This window comes from Geotrypetes seraphini, chromosome 1 (genome assembly GCF_902459505.1).
Source record: "Geotrypetes seraphini chromosome 1, aGeoSer1.1, whole genome shotgun sequence".
Taxonomy (NCBI): domain Eukaryota; kingdom Metazoa; phylum Chordata; class Amphibia; order Gymnophiona; family Dermophiidae; genus Geotrypetes; species Geotrypetes seraphini.
Window position 1 is genome coordinate 47,607,226 of NC_047084.1, and position 18,738 is coordinate 47,625,963.

Below are 18,738 nucleotides of genomic sequence, written 5' to 3' on the forward strand. Positions count from 1 at the left end.
AAGTACCTCTCCTTCCACATAACTTCCAATTTCAGTCAGGCTAAGAGAAGCCCAGTCTATACTAAGGTTCACCAAAGACTCTGGCATTCCTCCCGAAGCCGGTAGGGTCCCTCTCTGATGATGCGTGAATTCCGCGTCCAGCGTTGTCTGGATCAGGTTTCCGTAGCTCGCAGCTGCCGGAGGATTCGGCCGCATAGCTCCCTTCCTCTTCCCCATTAGGCGGCAGGAAAAATGTTCCAAGCGGCTAAAGCTGCGAAAACAACACCGGAGGTCAAGCAGGAGCGAAGGTCCACTCAGCCCTGTGTCCCCGAGAAAAAATTCAGCCGCCCATGATAGCAGAGGGAAAATCAGAGAACGCTGACACTGAGCTCACCACTAGACTTCTGACTCAAATGCCATCTAGGATCACTCAATACCTCCCGGAGAGGCAGAAGTTTGCAGCGGACTTTGAAGAATAGTTGGTAAGATGAGATGATTTCAGAGGCTGGATAAAAGATCATACAGGTGTGTGATGGATGGCTCAAGTTGAAAAGGCAGCCTTCTATTCAGGAAGACCAGCCATGTGCTACTGATGGAGGAAGGAGAAAGAGAGTGAGCTCTGCACAAAGGGTTGGGAAGAGCACCCACATGGCAGGGGGAGGGTGTAGATTAGACCAATGGGAACAGAGCTTGGCCAGAGGTGGCAAGGAAAGGTCATACCTTAACTGACCTTTCAGAGCAAGAGGCACAGAAATAAGTCAAAAGATTCAGGTTTAGCTGAGAGAAAGGAAAGAGGTCTTACAGAAGGAAGACCACTAGAAACAGCTTATATGGATAAGCAAGAGTGGCTGAGGTGGGTATGAAGACTACATTACCCACAATGCCTAGTTTATACACCATAACTGGAAGTGACTATAGCATTAAGATTCCATAAATGAGAGTAGCATTAAACACAGAGCTGAGTCATAAAACTAGTGCAGTGCTGCCAGGAACAGAACAATTTTGACAAAAAGGAAAACAAAAGTCAACTAAACATTTTCAAAATGTCAGTTATATCGCTATGTAATCAGTCTTCAGGTAACCACACGAAGAGAACCTGTTGTATGAATTCCTTGTTAGAACTTCTACAACTTAGAAAAAGAACACTGGAGGATAGTAATATGACTGGCATTTTGAAAATGTTTAGTTGACTTTTTATTTTTCTCTTTTCTCAGTAATATACAACAGAGATTGCAGTTTCCAGTAAAGATATGCACTGGTTTTTGTGAAGCAGGCAAGCAAAACATGGTCCATGTCAGGACCCTCAACCTATCAAGTTATTTCACAAAATGAGATGGCAGAATCTGAGCACATACAGTAAGGGGCTCATAATCGAAAGAGAAAAACGTCCAAAAACTGGCCTAAGTCAGTACTTGGATGAACATTTCCCCAAAACGTCCAAGTGCCGATAATAAAAACGGGTTTTGGACATATTTCTAAACGACCATAGTGCTGCTGAATGACCAAAGCTAAATGAGGCGTTTCGGGAGGAGTGTCGAGGGCGGGATGTGGGCCGGCTTAGACTTAGTCGTACAGCATGTATAACCGAAAATTATTCAGGCCAGGATTGAAGGAACTTGGACGTAGTGACTTAGACCATGTAAAACATGGTCTGTCACAAAAACCCACCTAAAGTCACCAGATAAACACTGCAAACACATAATACAGACCCACACACACTACCCCAGTGATCACCGACCCCCACCCCATAAAAATATTAATCACACCTTTCAAATTCAGCCTCCAGACCATCATCACCTGGCAGCCTGGCATAGGAAAGCCTAGTCGTCCAGCACAGAGGCAGCTTAAGCCATCTTGGGGATGGGTTAGGGACTCATGGAGAGGAGGGCATAAGCCCCTGTAATCACTGCATTGATACTTAAACATGTGCATTCCCCTATACACTCCCTAAACCCTTTTGTACTGGCATATAAGTGGCTCCTGCAGCCATAAGGGCTATTGGGGTGGTAGATAAGTGGGTCTAGGAGATTCTGGTGCTGGTTTGGGGGGCTCACCGTGACCTATAAGGGAGCTGTAGTGAGATGATGAAATGGCACCATTTTTGTGAAGTTCACAGCAGTGCCCTGTAAGGCACCCCACTATTTAGTTAGCATGTCTGGGTGTTCAGTCCATCACTTTGCAGACCCCTCCCATGTCCAACAGGGCTTGTTCTAGGCGTTTTTGACTTGGATGAAAAGTTGGACGGAAATGTATAAAGATGGATGATTTAGCGGTTTGGACGATCAGATCGGCAGGACGTATAATTAGACGATTTTCGAAACAAAAAACATTTGCATATATTTTTCGAAAATGTGTCCTAAGCTGTTTTTTTTAGTTTGGACGACCTGCGACTTGGACGCAAACAGACTTGGATGTCCCTTTCGATTATGCCCCTCTAACTATATTATTCATTATAATGTATAATAGTTCTGAGTGGAATGAGCACTAAGGTGTTTCTTGTACCTCTGATACAATATTAGTAATTTTCTCTCTATTTTTGTATTAAAAAAAAAATAGGACAGAAGACCACAGCTTCTTTAAAGATACTGTAGATGTTATGTTGTATTAGTACATTACATTATTTATAGCCCGCACTGAACCTGTGGATTACAAATATCAACAATAAAAAACACTCCTAGCTTTATTCACTAAAATGAATTATAAAAAAAATCCCACATATAATCCTGATATCCTTTCCAAATTTTTCAATCCTTAGTTAACAGATACTTCTAAAATAGCTTCTTTACAGCATTCTTAAAATTATAATTACATAACATTCTTATTGAGAGCAGCAATAAATTCCAAACCAAAGCTGCTTGAAATGAAATTGATGGTAAACAAAATTCCATGATCTAATTTTAGTAAGTGTTGAAAAATGCAAAGTCATCTGAGATATAGTAACCATAAAAAGGATTAATAGAAGTAATTGATTTGGGGAAAACAGAACTAGAAATAAGATTGGCAGGAACGGTAATTGCCTTAGGGTAGATACAACCAAATCTGTCAGATGGAGGTCTGCATAACACACTTCAAACTTTTGATGTGATGAGGAGCGGTCTGGCCCTTTTCTTAATTTGACATGCTGGTAAAGGAGGAGGCAGGCCAGATTTCCTAGGGGGTAGCAGATAGGATTGCCGGCTTCCTAGAAATGACACTGCTGTACCCCTTGGAACCCTAGTCCTGACTTTCCCTTCCCATACGTGTTCTCCCTATGTGGATATGAATAAATATATGTAGTTTACTTCCTTTCCATCCTCCCCCCCTTTAATGGACGACTGTTAAACAATGAAGTTGCCTAGTGGTTAAAGCAGCTGTCTCAGCAACCTGAGGTTCTGAGTTTGATAACAACTCCTTGTGTCTCTGGGCAAGTCACTTAACACTTCATTGCCTCAGGTACAAAATAAGTACCTGTCTAAAATATGTAAACCGCTTTGATTGTGCCTATTGAAGTGGCACTCTAGGGGGGCGCTATGGAATGGATAATGAATAAAATGTGTTTGGAGTATTTTGTAGAGTTTTTCTACAAAACTCCTGCTTTTCGTATGGTTCTGGGTAACTCTAGTTAGATACAAGCATATGTGTTAGTTAAGGCCTCGCCCAATAGAAGCGTACGAAAGTTGGTGAATAAAAATCTGAATATGGATGTAGCCAAGGCCAGAAAAACACACTACAGATTAATATTAAGGAAAAGCATAATAATATTCTTTTTATGTACTTCGCTATTAAGCCAAACCATAGAGGAAATCAGGATATACATGATACATAGAAAGATATTAAGAACTCCATCTTGAGGTAATGACTCCATTTTGTTCTCTGTCTTTCTGTATCTTCTGCTTGGCTTTACTCCATTTTGTGTTCGGCCTATGTCCCTTCTGAGCCTTTGTTCAGCTTCCCTCGTGGTTTTAATTGATACCAGATGGGCTTGGGCTGGATAGCTTGATTTTTACATTCCAATACTGGGCATAGAAGAAAAGTTTTCTTGCATTAAATATGAATGAAATGTATGGTGTGGATATATGGATGAAAGGGGCCCCAAATGAATGATGGATGCTATGAATGAAATGTGAGAAAATGATTTATATATATATATATATATATACAAATCATACACACAAAACATACACTTAACTATTTCCAGATGTTGCCTCAGGATTTCTGGATTTTTCCTTAGAGTTTCTTGCAAGATGCAAGAAACTCTAAGGAGAAATCCTGAGGCAACATCTGGAAATAGTTAAGTGTATGTTTTGTGTGTATAATTTGTATATATATATATATATATATATATATATATATATATATATATATATATATATACTAGTCTTTAAGCCCGTTACATTAACGGGTGCTAGAATATATGTATGTCTGTCTTTCTTGCTGTCTCACTCCCTGCCCTTGTGTCTTTCTTCTTTTATTTCTGTCTCCCTCCCTCCTATTATTTGTCTTTCTTTCTATTTGTCTCTCTTTCTGCCCCCTATGCAGCATTTATCTCCCCTTGTCCACTTTCCTGTACAGTAGCCATATCAGCATTCCCTCCCCCTCCATTTCCTTGTGCATCAGCATTTCCCCCCTCCCTACTTCCCTGTGCAGCATTTTACTCCCTCGGGCTAGAATATATGTGTGTGTGTCTGTCTTTATTTCTTTCTCTCTCTGTCTCCTTAGCCACTTTTTCCTGTCCATTCTCCCTTCTTTTTACCTCCCCTGTGTCCACGACCACCCCTTCACTGCTCCCCTTATCCAGCAGCAGCCCTTCTCCCTTTGTTTTACCTCCCCCCTGTCCATCAGTACCTCTTCCTTCTCCCCCTGTCCAACAATAGGCATCCCTTCCTTTTTCCCCCTGTCCATCATCACCTCTTCCTGCTCCCTCTGTCCAGCAGTAGGCCTCCCTTCATTTCCCCCCCCCCGTCCATCAGCATCTCTTCCTGCTCCCCCTAATATATATATCTTAAATAATAAAATGGTAGCCGCGCATGCGCACTTGCCTCGCGTGTTCCCTGATCCCTTTTCTGTCGGGATGTGGCAAGACAAGTGCGCATGCGCGCATAGTACATCAAGCCGGGACCGCAGCCAGCCAATGATCGCTTCCACAGCGCGGAATTACTTATCTGCCAAGCCCACGAGGGGAGGAGGGAGAGGGCTAGGGCTATCTCGCTGGCAGCATGGCCTCGAGCCCCTTGCGACACGGTTGAAGAACAGCAGCAGCCCCCGAAGCTCCTCACCAGCCTATCCCGCCCCCTCGAGAAGGGCTGAAAAGCTGGCCTCGCGCGCTCTGCAACCAACTGCCGCTCGCCTCCGCATGCCAGGGTGATGAGCAGGTGCTGGGGCTCCCACAGTGTCCGGAAGCGGCGATGGCAGTGCTGCTACTGGTGGCGCTGCACCCGCTGCTGTGCGTGAGTGACACGCTGGAGCTGGACCCTGCCTGTCAGCAGTGGCTCGACGAGGTGGCGAATGCCAGCGCGGTGATGAGCCGGTGTCTGGTGCGCTTCGCTCGGCCGCCCTGTCTCTGCAGGGGCTGCCGGACCCAGTTCCAGGAGCTCAATTGCCTCCTCTAAAACGTCTCAGCTCCCACACTCTTCAAAGTGCTGCTCTTCCCATCTGGCAAAGCTGCTCCTCTCCCCCTGTTCCACCATCCCTCAACTTGCAGTTCTGTCTTCCTCCCATCTTTCTGCACTGCTCTTCTCCGCCCTCCCCGCCCTCAGCTCCCACACTCTTCAAAGTGCTGCTGTCCTACCTCAACTTGCAATTTCCTATGTCTTCCTCCCTTCCTGCTCCCATCACTCCTCATCTTTTTGTACTGCTACCCTCCCTCCCACATTTGCCACACTCCTCAAAGTGCTGCTCTCCTTCCCTTATCTTGCAACACAGATCCCCCCACCACTCATTTTGCAGTGCTGCTCCCGATCCCCTCCCCAGATCCTACCACCCCTCATTATGCAATGCTGTCTTGCCCCCCCCCCCAAGCTTCAATCACTCCCTATGTGATAGCACTGCTCTCCTCGCCATAGCTCCCACCTTCCCACATATGGCAGTGTTGCTCCCTCAACCCCTCATGAGATGGCACTGCTCCACCTCCCTCCATCAGCAATCCCAAGAGGTTAGCACTGCAGGAAGGCCTTGTTTGGGAGGGGAGGTATGGGTGATTGCTTCTGTATTTTTGCTAGCCGCCATGCCCAACCTGCCCAGGCCCCGCTCCCTCTCGCGGCGCTGGCGGCGGCTGCGGGGAGGAGGGTTCCGAGCCACTGAAGACTGTCCCCAAAACACTGGTTCCCTATACCAGCCTGCTGTCGGCGCCTGCAGGCCGCGGTGTAGGTTTCAGGCCCGCGCGGCAGTGCAGAGCAGCGGCTGACAGGGAGTCGGTTTCGGCCGTGCGGCTGTTGCGGAGCAGCGGCTGCCAGGAGGAGGCCTTCACAGAGTGCCGCTGGCGGCCCTCCTTCAAGGCAGCACAGCTAAAGCACTCAGGTAGTACATAGGACAGGGGGGGGGGAAAAAGGAATGGAGGCCTACTGCTGGACAGGGGGAGCACAGAAAGCGGCTAAGGAGACAGAGAGAGAAAGAAATGAAGACAGACACACACACATATTCTAGCACCCGTTAATGTAACGGGCTATAAAGCTATCATGGGGGGGAACAGAAGGGGGCCAAGAAGCAGGCAGGCTTTGCAGAACAGGGGGAGATGGAAAGGAGGCTGCTTTGGCAAGCAGGGGGGCCAGGGAGACAGACAGAAAGAAAGACGCACAGACAGGGGACCAGGGAGAGACACAGACACAAAGAATGACAGACAGACAGCGTCCAGGGAGAGAGAGAAAGACAAATAAAAAACAAAAAACAGACATACAGACATCTACTCTAGCACCCGTTATTGTAACGGGCTTAAACACTAGTGTGTGTGTGTATGTATATATATATATATATATATATATATATATATATATAAATAAATCATTTTCTCACATTTCATTTATAGCATCCATCATTCATATATATATAAGATGCAAGAAACTCTAAGGAAAAATCCAGAAATCCTGAGGCAACATCTGGAAATAGTTAGTTAAGTTAGAATCAGAGACGCTGTACTAGTCTTTAGCATAGGAAGGGATCTCCGTCTTCTGTGTGTATGTCAGTGAAACTTGAAACTGTCAGTTTTTCAGAGCAGGGGGGAATATCCCTCCTTTCTCTGATGCTGACAGGGACATGAATTTTTCAATACTTTTCAACAAATAAATAAACGGTTTGATTTAAGTTTTTGAGAGTGACAAAAAGAATATTGGATATGTAGTAAAATGTTTATGTATATTAAAAAATGAATGTAAACAAAAATATGATTTCTAGAACTTTTATTTTCATGTTAAAAGGAAGTTCTATGTCCAAATTTAAGGACAGCCTCTGTTAATGGATTGGTTGACAAGTAATGATGTCATGCAGGACAAAAGATACATATTGGGGAGCGATGAATTATCGAGTTGAGATCTTTGTCAGAATGCCAGCGTTTGGCGTCTGTAAAGATCTTCCGGTGACGCAAACTAACCTTTTGATAAATCATTATGGCAATTAATAAAACGGAAATAACTATTTTAATGAAATTTGTGTCGTGTCATTTTCCATGTACTTTTTACACACCTAGAGCAAAATTAGCAGCTTTTAGTACCCACACAGGTAATGCTGTTTAAAAGTGCGCTTATGTCCAATTATCCTGCTCACTACGTTGGGCTACTAGTGCCAATCTGCACTCCGATAGCCTTCTCCCTCTTTCTCAGCATTCAGCCACCAATAGTGCCTCTGCAGATTGTGTAAACCACACAGAAAAAGTGGTATATAAATCCCATCCCCTTTATCCTTTATTTTCCTCCTATCACTGTTGCATAACTATCTTTATCCCAGGACAAGCAGGCAGGTATTCTCACATATGGGTGATGTCATCGACGGAGCCCGGATACGGACGCCTCGCAAGCAGACTTGCTTGAAGAAACTCGAAGTTTCGAGTCGTCCGCACCGCATATGCTCGAGTGCCTTCCCGCCCAGCACAGGGCGCATCTCCTCAGTTCTCAGTTTTCCGCAGAGCCGAGAAGTCCGTCTTTGACTCTCTGCGTTTAACTTCGTTCACTTTGTGCCTTCTCTCAACCACGGATTGTGGTTTTTTTTCTCATGAATCACTGTTTTAGTTTATTTCTTTTATTTTAGTTTAAAAAAAAAAATTTTTTTTCTTCCGTTCGTTTTCCGGGACAGGCTGCTCGGCCGCAGCCCGAGGGCTTCGATAAAGCGGTGGCTATTTTTCCGTCTATGTCCCAGCCTCCTACAGGCTTCAAGAAGTGTAACAAGTGTCAGCGCGCGATCTCTCTTACAAACCCTCACGGACACTGCCTCAATTGCCTTGGGCCAAAACATCATCCTAGGTCTTGCCTGCCTTGCCAAACACTTCAGCCTCGTGCTTCCAAGCGTCGTTGCATTTTGGTGGACAAGCTCTTCGAGATGGAGTCTCCTACTGATCCCTCGACTTCGAAGGCATTTTTGGCCTCGACTTCCACTGAGGTGCCTACTGCTTCCACCTCGAGCCTCATCAGATCTTCTTCGTTTGCAGCGGCTCTTGCTTAGACGTCATCTGCTGTATCTTCCCCTGTTTCCTCATATCAGATAGCTCAGCAGTCAGTTCCGCCGGTGGTGATTAAAGTGTCTAAGACTCCCAAGTCGAAGCACACTCACACTACCTCGAAGGAACCTCCAGCCAAAGCAGGTGGTCCAGTTTCAGACACGGATCCATCCTTCCCGGCTTCTTTCCAGACCATGTTAGAGAAGAAGTTTATTCAGTTCTTTACTAACATGAGACCCAAATTGCTTCCTCTTATCCAGCCTGGGCATTCAGCAGACTTCCGCGAGGTCAAGCCGCTTCCTTTGCCCCAGTCTGAACTTACACACTCTTTGCAGGGAGCAGAGTCTCTGCGAGTGTCTGGTCTGGCATCCAAGCACGTAAAGCAAGGAGCAGATTCTTTGCGAGTGCCTCGATGAGAATCCTCACACTCTATACAAGGAGCAGAGTTTTTGAGAGTGCATTGTTGATCTACAGCCTCTAGTCCTATTCATACATCGGCTGCCCACGTCTCCGAGGCGAAATCTCCTCGATCCTCGAGATCTGGTTCCAGACACTGTTCTCACTGACATTCGAGGCCTTCATCGAGGCATCCTTCCAGGCATAGTTCTTTTCATGACAGACCATCTTCCTCGAAGCCTCGATCTACTCCAACTTCGACCAGACCACCGACTCCTTGTTTGAGGTCTCCGATGCTGGATCTCGAGGATGTTCAAGTCTCGATTGCCTCGTCCAAGTCACCAGGTTCCTTTGATGCCCTTTTCCCTGCCGAAGCTTCTTCTTCGACCCAGGCAGCCTCGATGTCCTCGAGTCCCTCTCGAGGCAAAGCATTGGCAGATCAGCTATCTTTATCGTCTTTCCTGCGACAGATGGCTGTAGACTTGGATATTCAATTGGTTACTGGCTCCAAATATTCTAAGGAGTATCTTGAAATCATGCATCTTCCTCAACCTCTGGCAGAGTCTCTTAATCTTCCACTTCATAAGCTTTTCAATCAGACTTTTGGTCGTTGCATGGAAACACCTTTTTCTATACCAGCTGTTCCACGGAAATTGGACTCTAGATATAAGACTATGCATCGCAAAGGGTTTGACAATTCTCAGTTATCTCATCAATCCCTGCAGGTCCCATCCTTCCAAGGTTTATGCCACTGTCCCTCCTGGAAGGGAAGGGAAAACTATGGACAAATTCGGACATCGCATCTACCACAATGCTATGATGTCCTCTATTTCATCACTTACTTTAAATTTCTTCTTTCTCTTCTACCAAAGTTTTTGGATTATTTGGATACCCAAATGCATTTTGAGTTTCAGGAAGTCATTGCTTCTTTCTCTCAATTACGTCTGCATCTTCTCCAATCATCTTATGATGCCTTCGAGTTATCTGCCCGAGCAGCTGCTTGCTCTGTAGCTATGCGTCGTCTTGCCTGGCTTCGTACCATTGACATGGACTCTAACCTTCAAGACCACTTGGCTAACATTCCTTGTGAGAGTAACGACCTCTTTGATGAATCCATCAAGGCAGCCACCAAGAAATTATCTGACCATGAGAAATCATTTGCTTCTATAGTCGGACCTAAGCCAGCTCCTAAGCCAACGCCCTGCGTTTTGCTCCGAAGCCGGCTCCTTATACTCGCCCTCCTCTGAAAAAACAGCAACCTCGGAAGCAACAGAAACCCCAACCTTCTGCTGCACCTAAGGCTTCTCAGCCTTTTTGACTGTTTACAACAGAGCATAACCTCCACTGTTCTGTCTCTGTCTCCTTTTCCCCCTATAGGAGGTTGTCTCCATCATTTTTACAACCGATGGATGATAATTACATCCGACCTCTTTGTGCTTACCATCATCAGAGAAGGATACTCTCTTCATTTCACTCAGTTTCCACCAGAGCGTCCTCCAAGAGAGTATCCTTCCAATCCATCCCAGACCGCCCTTCTTCTTCAGGAAGCACAAGCTCTGCTTTCTCTCCATGCCATTGAACCAGTTCCCTTGGAACAACAGAACAAGGGTTTTTACTCCCGTTACCTCCTTGTTCCCGAAGAAGACGGGCGATCTGCGGCCCATTCTGGATCTCAAGGTTCTCAACAAATTTTTAGTCAAAGAAAAGTTTTGAATGTTGTCCCTGGCATCTCTTTATCCCCTTCTCGAGCAGAACGACTGGTTATGCTCTCTGCATCTCAAGGAGGCCTACACTCATCGAGACACATGATGGTACACATGGCCTCTGGGTCACATGGCTTCTGGGTCACATGGCCTCCACAGTACATGTGACTCCTTTTGCCAGACTTCACCTCAGAATTCCTCAGTGGACCCTGGCATCTCAATGGACGCAAGTTTGCGACCCTCCTTCTCGACACATTTCAGTCACTCCTTCTTTGAAGAAGTCTCTCCTTTGGTGGATGCTCTCTTTCCAGAGGCTTGCTTTTTCAAACGCCCCCTCATCAGAAGGTCCTCTCGACAGACTCTTCGACCTATGCTTGGGGCGCTCATCTTGATGGTCTCCGTACTCAAGGCCACTGGACCTGTACAGATCATCGATGTCACATCAATCTGTTGGAACTCAGAGCGATGTTCAAGGCTCTCAACGCTTTTCAACATCTTCGCGACCAGGTAGTCCTCATCCAGACGACAACCAAGTCGCCATGTATTATGTCAACAAACAGGGAGGGACGGGATCTTCCTCCCTTTGTCAAGAAGCTCTGAAGGTTTGGGACTGGGCAATCCACCACAACACCTTCCTCAAAGCTGTCTACATTCAAGGGGCAAGGAATTGCTTGGCGGACAACTTGAGTCGTCTTCTGCAACCTCACGAATGGACTCTTCATTCCTCACCTCTTCATCACATCTTTTCACAGTGGGGAACCCCTCAGATAGACCTCTTTGCGGCTCCCCACAACTTCAAACTGCCTCAGTTCTGTTCCTGGATATACTCTCCTCATCGCCTCGAGGCAGATGCTTTTCTTCTGGAATGGACGAATCTCTTCCTCTACGCATTCCCTCCATTTCCTCTCATTCTCAAGACTGGTCAAGTTGAAGAACGATCATGCCACCATGATTCTAATCGCTCCTCGGTGGCCAAGACAACCTTGGTACTCCCTTCTACTTCAACTCAGCACCAGGGAGCCTTACCTTCTACCAGTTTTTCCTTCTCTGCTTACACAGAGTCAAGGATCTCTGCTTCATCCCAACCTGCAGTCTCTACACCTGACAGCTTGTTACCTTTCAACGTAACTCCTCTTCAGTTTTCTCAATCTGTAAGAGATGTTTTAGAAGCTTCTAGGAAGCCTACCACTAGACAATGCTATCATCAAAAATGAACTAGATTTTCTATGTGGTGTTTTTCTCGTCATAAGGAGCCTCAGCATTCCTCCTTATCTTCTGTTTTGGACTACCTGTTGCACTTATCCAATTCTGGCCTCAAGTCTACATCTATCCGAGTCCATCTCAGTGCAATTGCGGCTTTCCATCAGCCTATTGAAGGGAAACCCCTCTCTGCTCATCCAGTGGTTTTCAAATTCATGAAAGGACTCTTCAATTTTAAACCTCCTCTCAAACCGCCTCCTGTGGTTTGGGACCTCAATGTTGTCCTTACTCAACTCATGAAGCCTCCATTTGAATCAATTGATAAGGCTCATCTGAAATATCTCACTTGAAAAGTGGTGTTTCTCATAGCCCTCACTTCCGCTCGAAGAATCAGTTACTTTAGTTACTGGCCCACTATTCACTGTGTTCCATCATGACAAGGTGGTTCTTCGTACTCATCCTAAATTCCTACCTAAAGTGGTCTCAGAATTTCATCTCAACCAATCCATCGTACTTCCAGTGTTTTTTCCAAAGCCTCATTCTCACCCTGGAGAATCAGCTCTTCATACTCTGGACTGTAAACGTGCTTTGGCCTTCTACTTGGAACGCACCAAACCACACAGAACTGCTCCTCAACTTTTTGTTTCCTTCGATCCAAATAAGTTGGGCCATCCTATTTCTAAGCGTACCATCTCCAACTGGATGGCGGCTTGTATCTCTTTCTGCTATGCCCAGGCTGGATTACTCCTTTACAGTAAAGTCGCAGCCCATAAAGTCAGAGCAATGGCAGCTTCAGTAGTTTTCCTCAGATCTATACCTATTGAGGAAATTTGTAGAGCTGCTACTTGGTCCTCGGTTCATATCTTCATTTCTTACTATTGTCTGGATACTTTCTCCAGATGGGATGGACAGTTTGGCCAAACAGTATTACAAAATTTATTCTCCTAAATTGCCAACACTCCCACCATCCCATTCTGGTTAGCTTGGAGGTCACCCATATATGAGAATACCTGCCTGCTTGTCCTGGGATAAAGCACAGTTACTTACCGTAACGGGTATTATCCATGGAAAGCAGGCAGCTATTCTCACAACCGCCCACCTCCCCTGGTTGGCTTCTCTGCTAGCTATCTGAACTGAGGAGACGCGCCCTGCGGTGGGCGGGAAGGCACTCGCGCATGCGCGGTGCGGGCGACTCAAAACTTCGAGTTTCTTCAAGCAAGTCTGCTTGCGAGGCTGTCCACATCCAGGCTCCGTCGATGACGTCACCCATATATGAGAATAGCTGCCTGCTGTCCCTGGATAACACCTGTTACGGTAAGTGTGCTTTCCTCTCCTCTTATTCACTCTTCTTCTCTCATGTCCCTTAATCTAGGGTTACTGGATGTACCCTAACATGACCTCTTTTTAGAGGACTGTCCAGGCGTCCGGATGGGTTTTCAAAACCTGGCACGTTATCCAGGTTTTGAAAACCATTGAGCTCAGGGCCACATCTGGAGGGCATCTGCATGGATGTGACACCATGATGGCACTTTCATGCAGAAGAGAGTGGGTGACATGGGGAGGGCACGCATCCCCCCATTTTTTTTTTTTTAGGACTACCATCTTGTTCTTTAATCACAGTGTGCCCTCTCTTCGCCCCTCCTACCTTTACCCTTCTCTCTGTCTCTTTTCCTACCCCCCCCCCCTTGTTCCTCCCTCAATTTTTCCTACTTCTGCATTTTCTGATTTTCCTGCTGGTAGGACTTAGTAAATCTGCACAAGTCTGGTTCACTCTTCTTCCATGGTGGGGCCTGAGAAACCTGTCGGCTTTTCTCCTACCCTTGTGCATACCAAAGAAAGAAAAATTAAGACTTTATCTGCATACTGCAAGTCGGAACATGTTAGCCTAGTTGAGGTGTAGTTTAGGGCATAGAATGTTTAAGGAGGGATTGAGAAAATAGGAGTAATACAATACAATAGTGTCTCATATACTGCAATTCTCTGCAAGGAATTAGTGCAGTTTACAATAAGAGCTAGATCAAGTTCTTGAAGTTACATGTTTAAGCCCAATCTTGTGATGGTTAGGAGAAAGATGTAAAGGGTAAGAAAATGGTTATAGAGAGAGAAGAGATGTGTGTTAATTTTTTTTTTTTTAAATCAAGGTAAGTGGTGGGTTGTCTTAGGTATGTTGGCAGTTTGTTCTAGAAAAGAGGTTCTTGGTATTCAAAGGTAGTCTGAAACATCTTCTTTCGCCGAACTTGTTGAGGTGGTGGGAAGGATAGTTTGAAGTGTTGCGATACTTATAAATTCAAGGAGTGTGAGACTTTTTTTTAATATCAGAGGTTAGTCCATCTGAGTTTTCTCCATAGATTACATTATGAACCATGCAGGGTATCTTGGAATTGGATTCACTTTTTCAGTGTCAGCTAGTGCAGTTGTTCCAATAGTGGATGTGCCCTTTCATACTTATTCTTTTTGAAAATTAGTCTAGCAGCAGTGTTTTGTAATAGTTGTAGTCTTATTGTGTTCTTTTTCTGTAATGCAACAATATAATAAATTACAATAGTCTAGGTATGGTATTAGGACAGATTGTGCTACTATCCTGAAACTGGCCTGAGTTAGGACTGGTTGTTATTGTCCTCAGCTGTCATCTTAAAGAGGAATTTTTTGACTAGTGAGGTGATGTGTGTGTTGAAGGTTAAGTTCAAGTCTAGTGCAACTCCCAGTACTTTGGAAGAATTTTCTGTCTTTAAATTTCAAGTTTATTAGAATTTGATATCCCGTAAATCAAACTATATCTAAGCCGCATACAATATACTGTATTTTTCGCTCCATAAGATGCACCCTAGATTTAGAGGAGGAAAACAAGAAAATAAACATTCTGAACCAAATTTTCCCTGTCAGGCTCTTCTCCCAACCCCACACTCCTTGCCAGGCTCTGTACCCTGCCCCTCCTCCCTGCTGGACTCTGTACCCTGTACCCCTTCTGGTGGTCAAGTGGTAGGCCGGGAAAGGGCAAGCCGGCCTAGTGACAGGTAGGCAGGCAAGGGCCCACCTTACCTTAATTCCTCCAGCAGTCCAGCGCTGTAGGGCAGGAGCAACCAGCCTCCAGCCCCCTCCTCTAACTGATTCCCAAGTGGCAGCATCAGAGCGGCCCAGAAGGCAGGTGCGAGCTTTTCGCTTCCTGCCCCGCGAATGGCCGCCGTCAGTAATGAGAGCAGCCATTCAGGCTAAGATTGCATTATAAGGAAGTGGAGAAGCATTGATAAAGAAAAAAAGAATAGCTGGGATCATACATTTTGTGAGGTTATTTTGTTGGGGTTTTTATTTTTAAATAAAAACCATGGAGAAAAACTGATGAAAAGCCCTAGCCAAGAAATTGATATCAGGGAGAGTCCTACTAACAAAAAATTATTAACATATCACTTTATAGGTTTGAACATGCTTTCTTATTCTTAAGAGAATTTTTGTTTGATTTCTTGCATAAACACTAAAGTGATTTTACAATATTTATGTCAACAGACAGTGCCAGCATTTGTAGTTGTGTGAATAAAGAACATAAGCCAAATATTAGGTAATCATAAATGTATATATTTTTTTCAGTTATTTGAAGACTATTAAACAATGGAGGATACCATTGACATGATTCTACTCCACAAGCCTACAGAATGTTCTTATCAAGTTAGCAACAGTCATCGTCTGACTTGGATTGTTACTGGGATCGCGTCAGGTGTATATGGGTTGTGGGCATTATTTGTCCTACCAGGATTCAGGACTGTGCCATGGAAGCTGAAGGTATACTACGGTAGTATATGTTGTAGTTTTTACTCTGATGGAACTAATATTTCTGAATTGCTGATTATTGCGTTTCATTTTCAGATGTCATAACTACTGGTGTATTATAATTTTTTTAAAACAAATTTAGGCCCCATTTGCTAATCCACAGTAAAATAGCACATTTGAGCACTACTTTTGCCACAGGAAAATTTATCATTTAACTAACCTGAGGTAAATCTATTTTGCTTTGCTGCTACAAGGAACATTGTATGTTAGTGGGTAGGTTCACCCTTTTCCCCCCACCCAGAAAAAATTTTAAAAAACCTCTGTGAACAAGGATAGCTAATAAATTAAACTGATTTAGATGTACATAAGCTTAATCAATAAACAAATTATCAGGAAATAACTTTAACAATGCCAATACTTCCACACTTAAACCAATACTAGTACAGATAATTCAACAGTATTTGTATATTATTCAGATATTCAGACTCTTTTGTTTATAATCTCTTGAACCTTTAACTCTCAGTTCAAATTCAGCATTTCCAAAACCTTTGAGCTCCTTTCAGTTCTGACTGCCAACACTGTGGTTGTAGGCCCCTCTCAAGCTTCTTAGCTAGGTGGGCATATCTTTGTACCTAGATCCTTCTTTCCCTTTCCAGTCCACTCTGCCCAGTTCCCAAGTTCTCACCTAATCCATGGAAACTCTTAGGGTAGGTAGGTGCTTTCCTTCCCAGCTGGTGTGCTTTCCCTATGGCAGCCTCCTGGTGGCTGTTCTTTAACTCTGAGGGCCCCAGCCCTTCCAAGAGTGCTCCACCTCTGCTTCTAGTCTAGTCTCCAGGGAGCCTTCTCCATTGTTAGACTGCCACTGCTGATCGCACCCCAGTGGCCTGGTGCCTACGTTGGGCTACTAGGCCAATCTGCACTCCGATAGCCTTCTCCTTCCTTCAAGAGGAGCCTGTAGGGTAGCTCCCTGCTGGGGTCCCAGTTACTAACCCTCAACAGGGCTCGATGACCACCAGTAACAGGGCTCCCTCTATAGGGCTGCCTCTGCTCTTCTCAGCACTCAGGCACCAATAGTGCCTCTGCATACCCTTCTACCCTGAGCTGCTCCCAAAGACCACCTGCCTTGAGCACAGCTCCCAAGGGCTTATGGTCTTCTGCCTTAGCGCTCTGCTCCCAATGGTTGCCAATCCGTTTCTTCAAGAGTGCTTCTAGTGGTGCATCTCTTCTGGTACACAGCATACCAGATCTAAAAATAGTTCTATGTCAGCCAGTGACAGTTTTTCCCATCTAGGAAGATACCTTCCAAATGAGTATAATGCGCAAATATGACTCTCTGCAGTGAAAACTCATAGATTCTAGACTCTTTCAGCATGCTGACTCTGTTATCCCCACCATTTCTTCTCCCTTTTGAACTTAGGTGAGTAAATATCCACTTCTGTTATTTTGACTCAGCTCACATCCCTGCATTCATTTGAGCCCAGAAGCTTTATTTTCATTCATTAGATAACCTCTTAAAATGCATAACATTTCACTCAAGTGTTTTGAGTGTTCATCCCTCAGTGCATGATTTACATATGTAGTTAACCACCCCTCTGCACTAGAGAGTTGCATGGGGACAGAAATCCCACCCATCCCCGCCCGTCCCCACAAGATTCCTCTCCGTACCCACCCGTCTCCGTCAGGATCCTCTCTGTCCCCACCTGTTCCCGTCAGGATCCTCTCCGTCCCCACCCATCCCCGCAAGGAATTACCTCCATCCCCGCCCAACCCCATAAAAAGCAGCAATTATTTCTGACAGGATCATCAATTCCACAGTTTCTTTTGCTGTTTTCCTTGTGGAACCCATTTTTGTTTTCTGTTCAGGTAATTAACTTAATAAACCCCCTCTTTTACTAAGGCTGACGTGTCCATTACATCATATGGACGAACCCTGCTTCCAAAGCCTTCCATCCCCGTGGGATGTCCCGTTGGCTAGAGGGGGGTTCCCGTGGGAGTCCCATGGGTTAGAGGGGATTCCCGCGGGACCCCCGCGATCCCCGTTCCCGTGCAGACCTCTACTCTGCACACTCAGCCTTGTAGCTTTCCTAAATTGAATACAATCCTTCTGTAGCCATATAAGTGGCAGACAAAAAACCCTTTTCAGTTTTAACACAAACAGATAATTGCTGGTTTCAAACACATCTTTCTAAGCTCTTGTCAGAAACCCATTCCCATGGTGGGGTCCATACTCTCCTCCATACCTTCTTGTTGCCCTCAACAAGATCCTTCTTATTATGTTTATGCAGAACTTATATCACTGTCTTCAAACCCTCTTTGGTTCTGCCAGTGCAGTATGCAACCAATGTTCTTGGTACCAAGTGGTCATAGGTTAACCTTCAAATGGGCCTTAGTTTTTTGGTATCTCATTGTTTCTGTTTGTGATGGTGCTTCATTAGTGTTAGATTCCTCATACTCTGACTCACCTGATGTGTTGCTTTTACACAGTACATTTTGACTCTCCAGCTATTTTCCATACACTGTCTCCCTCTAACCCAGTGTTAACAGAGTGTTCTTGCCCTCCTCTGTTTTGAGTATTTGTTCCTTGTCCTGAAGAGGTGCTGAGTGAAGATCTTCTAAGGGGAAGAAAAACTCCATTGGAATATTTTACCTGTTGACGTTCAAACTTGGGAAATGGTAAAAGTACTTCTGCAATCGCAGTATGGCTGGGAAGCATCATGTGACCAAAGCTGTTGCTCAGGTTACAACTTCTGTCTCTGTGCAGACAGAAAATGTTACCCAAGCAGAGGAAGTGGTTCCATGTGCAAGCTGTCTTCAGGAAGTAAATGAACTGAGACATGAGGTGGCAAGACGGAGAAGCATCCGTGAGAATGAGAGGTACATTGATGAAATGCTTCATGATGCATCAAAGATTTCCAGCAGTGGGGAAGAAGATGCCATGCTGAGGGAGGAAAGCTAGACTCAGATTTCAGGACCTTGCAGGATTGATACTGTGACTCCACCTGCCATTGAACTGAAGAACTAGTATGTAGCCCTGGAAGTGAAGGAGATGAGACCATGTCGGGGAGAGGAAGGACCAAA

At 45.1% G+C, this 18,738-nt stretch overlaps 1 protein-coding gene across 3 annotated transcripts in view; it reads left to right on the plus strand.

Annotated features, from left to right (window-relative positions):
• The window catches only part of LOC117354053 (ATP synthase subunit C lysine N-methyltransferase-like), a 73,155-nt gene that overhangs the window by 26,261 nt on the left and 28,156 nt on the right, over positions 1–18,738 (plus strand). For all 3 annotated transcript variants that reach the window (XM_033930843.1, XM_033930852.1, XM_033930833.1), the window contains one exon: positions 15,481–15,672. In XM_033930843.1, the coding sequence (XP_033786734.1) occupies positions 15,502–15,672 (171 nt within the window). In that variant the 5' untranslated portion in view covers positions 15,481–15,501. The remainder of the gene's footprint in view (positions 1–15,480; positions 15,673–18,738) is intronic.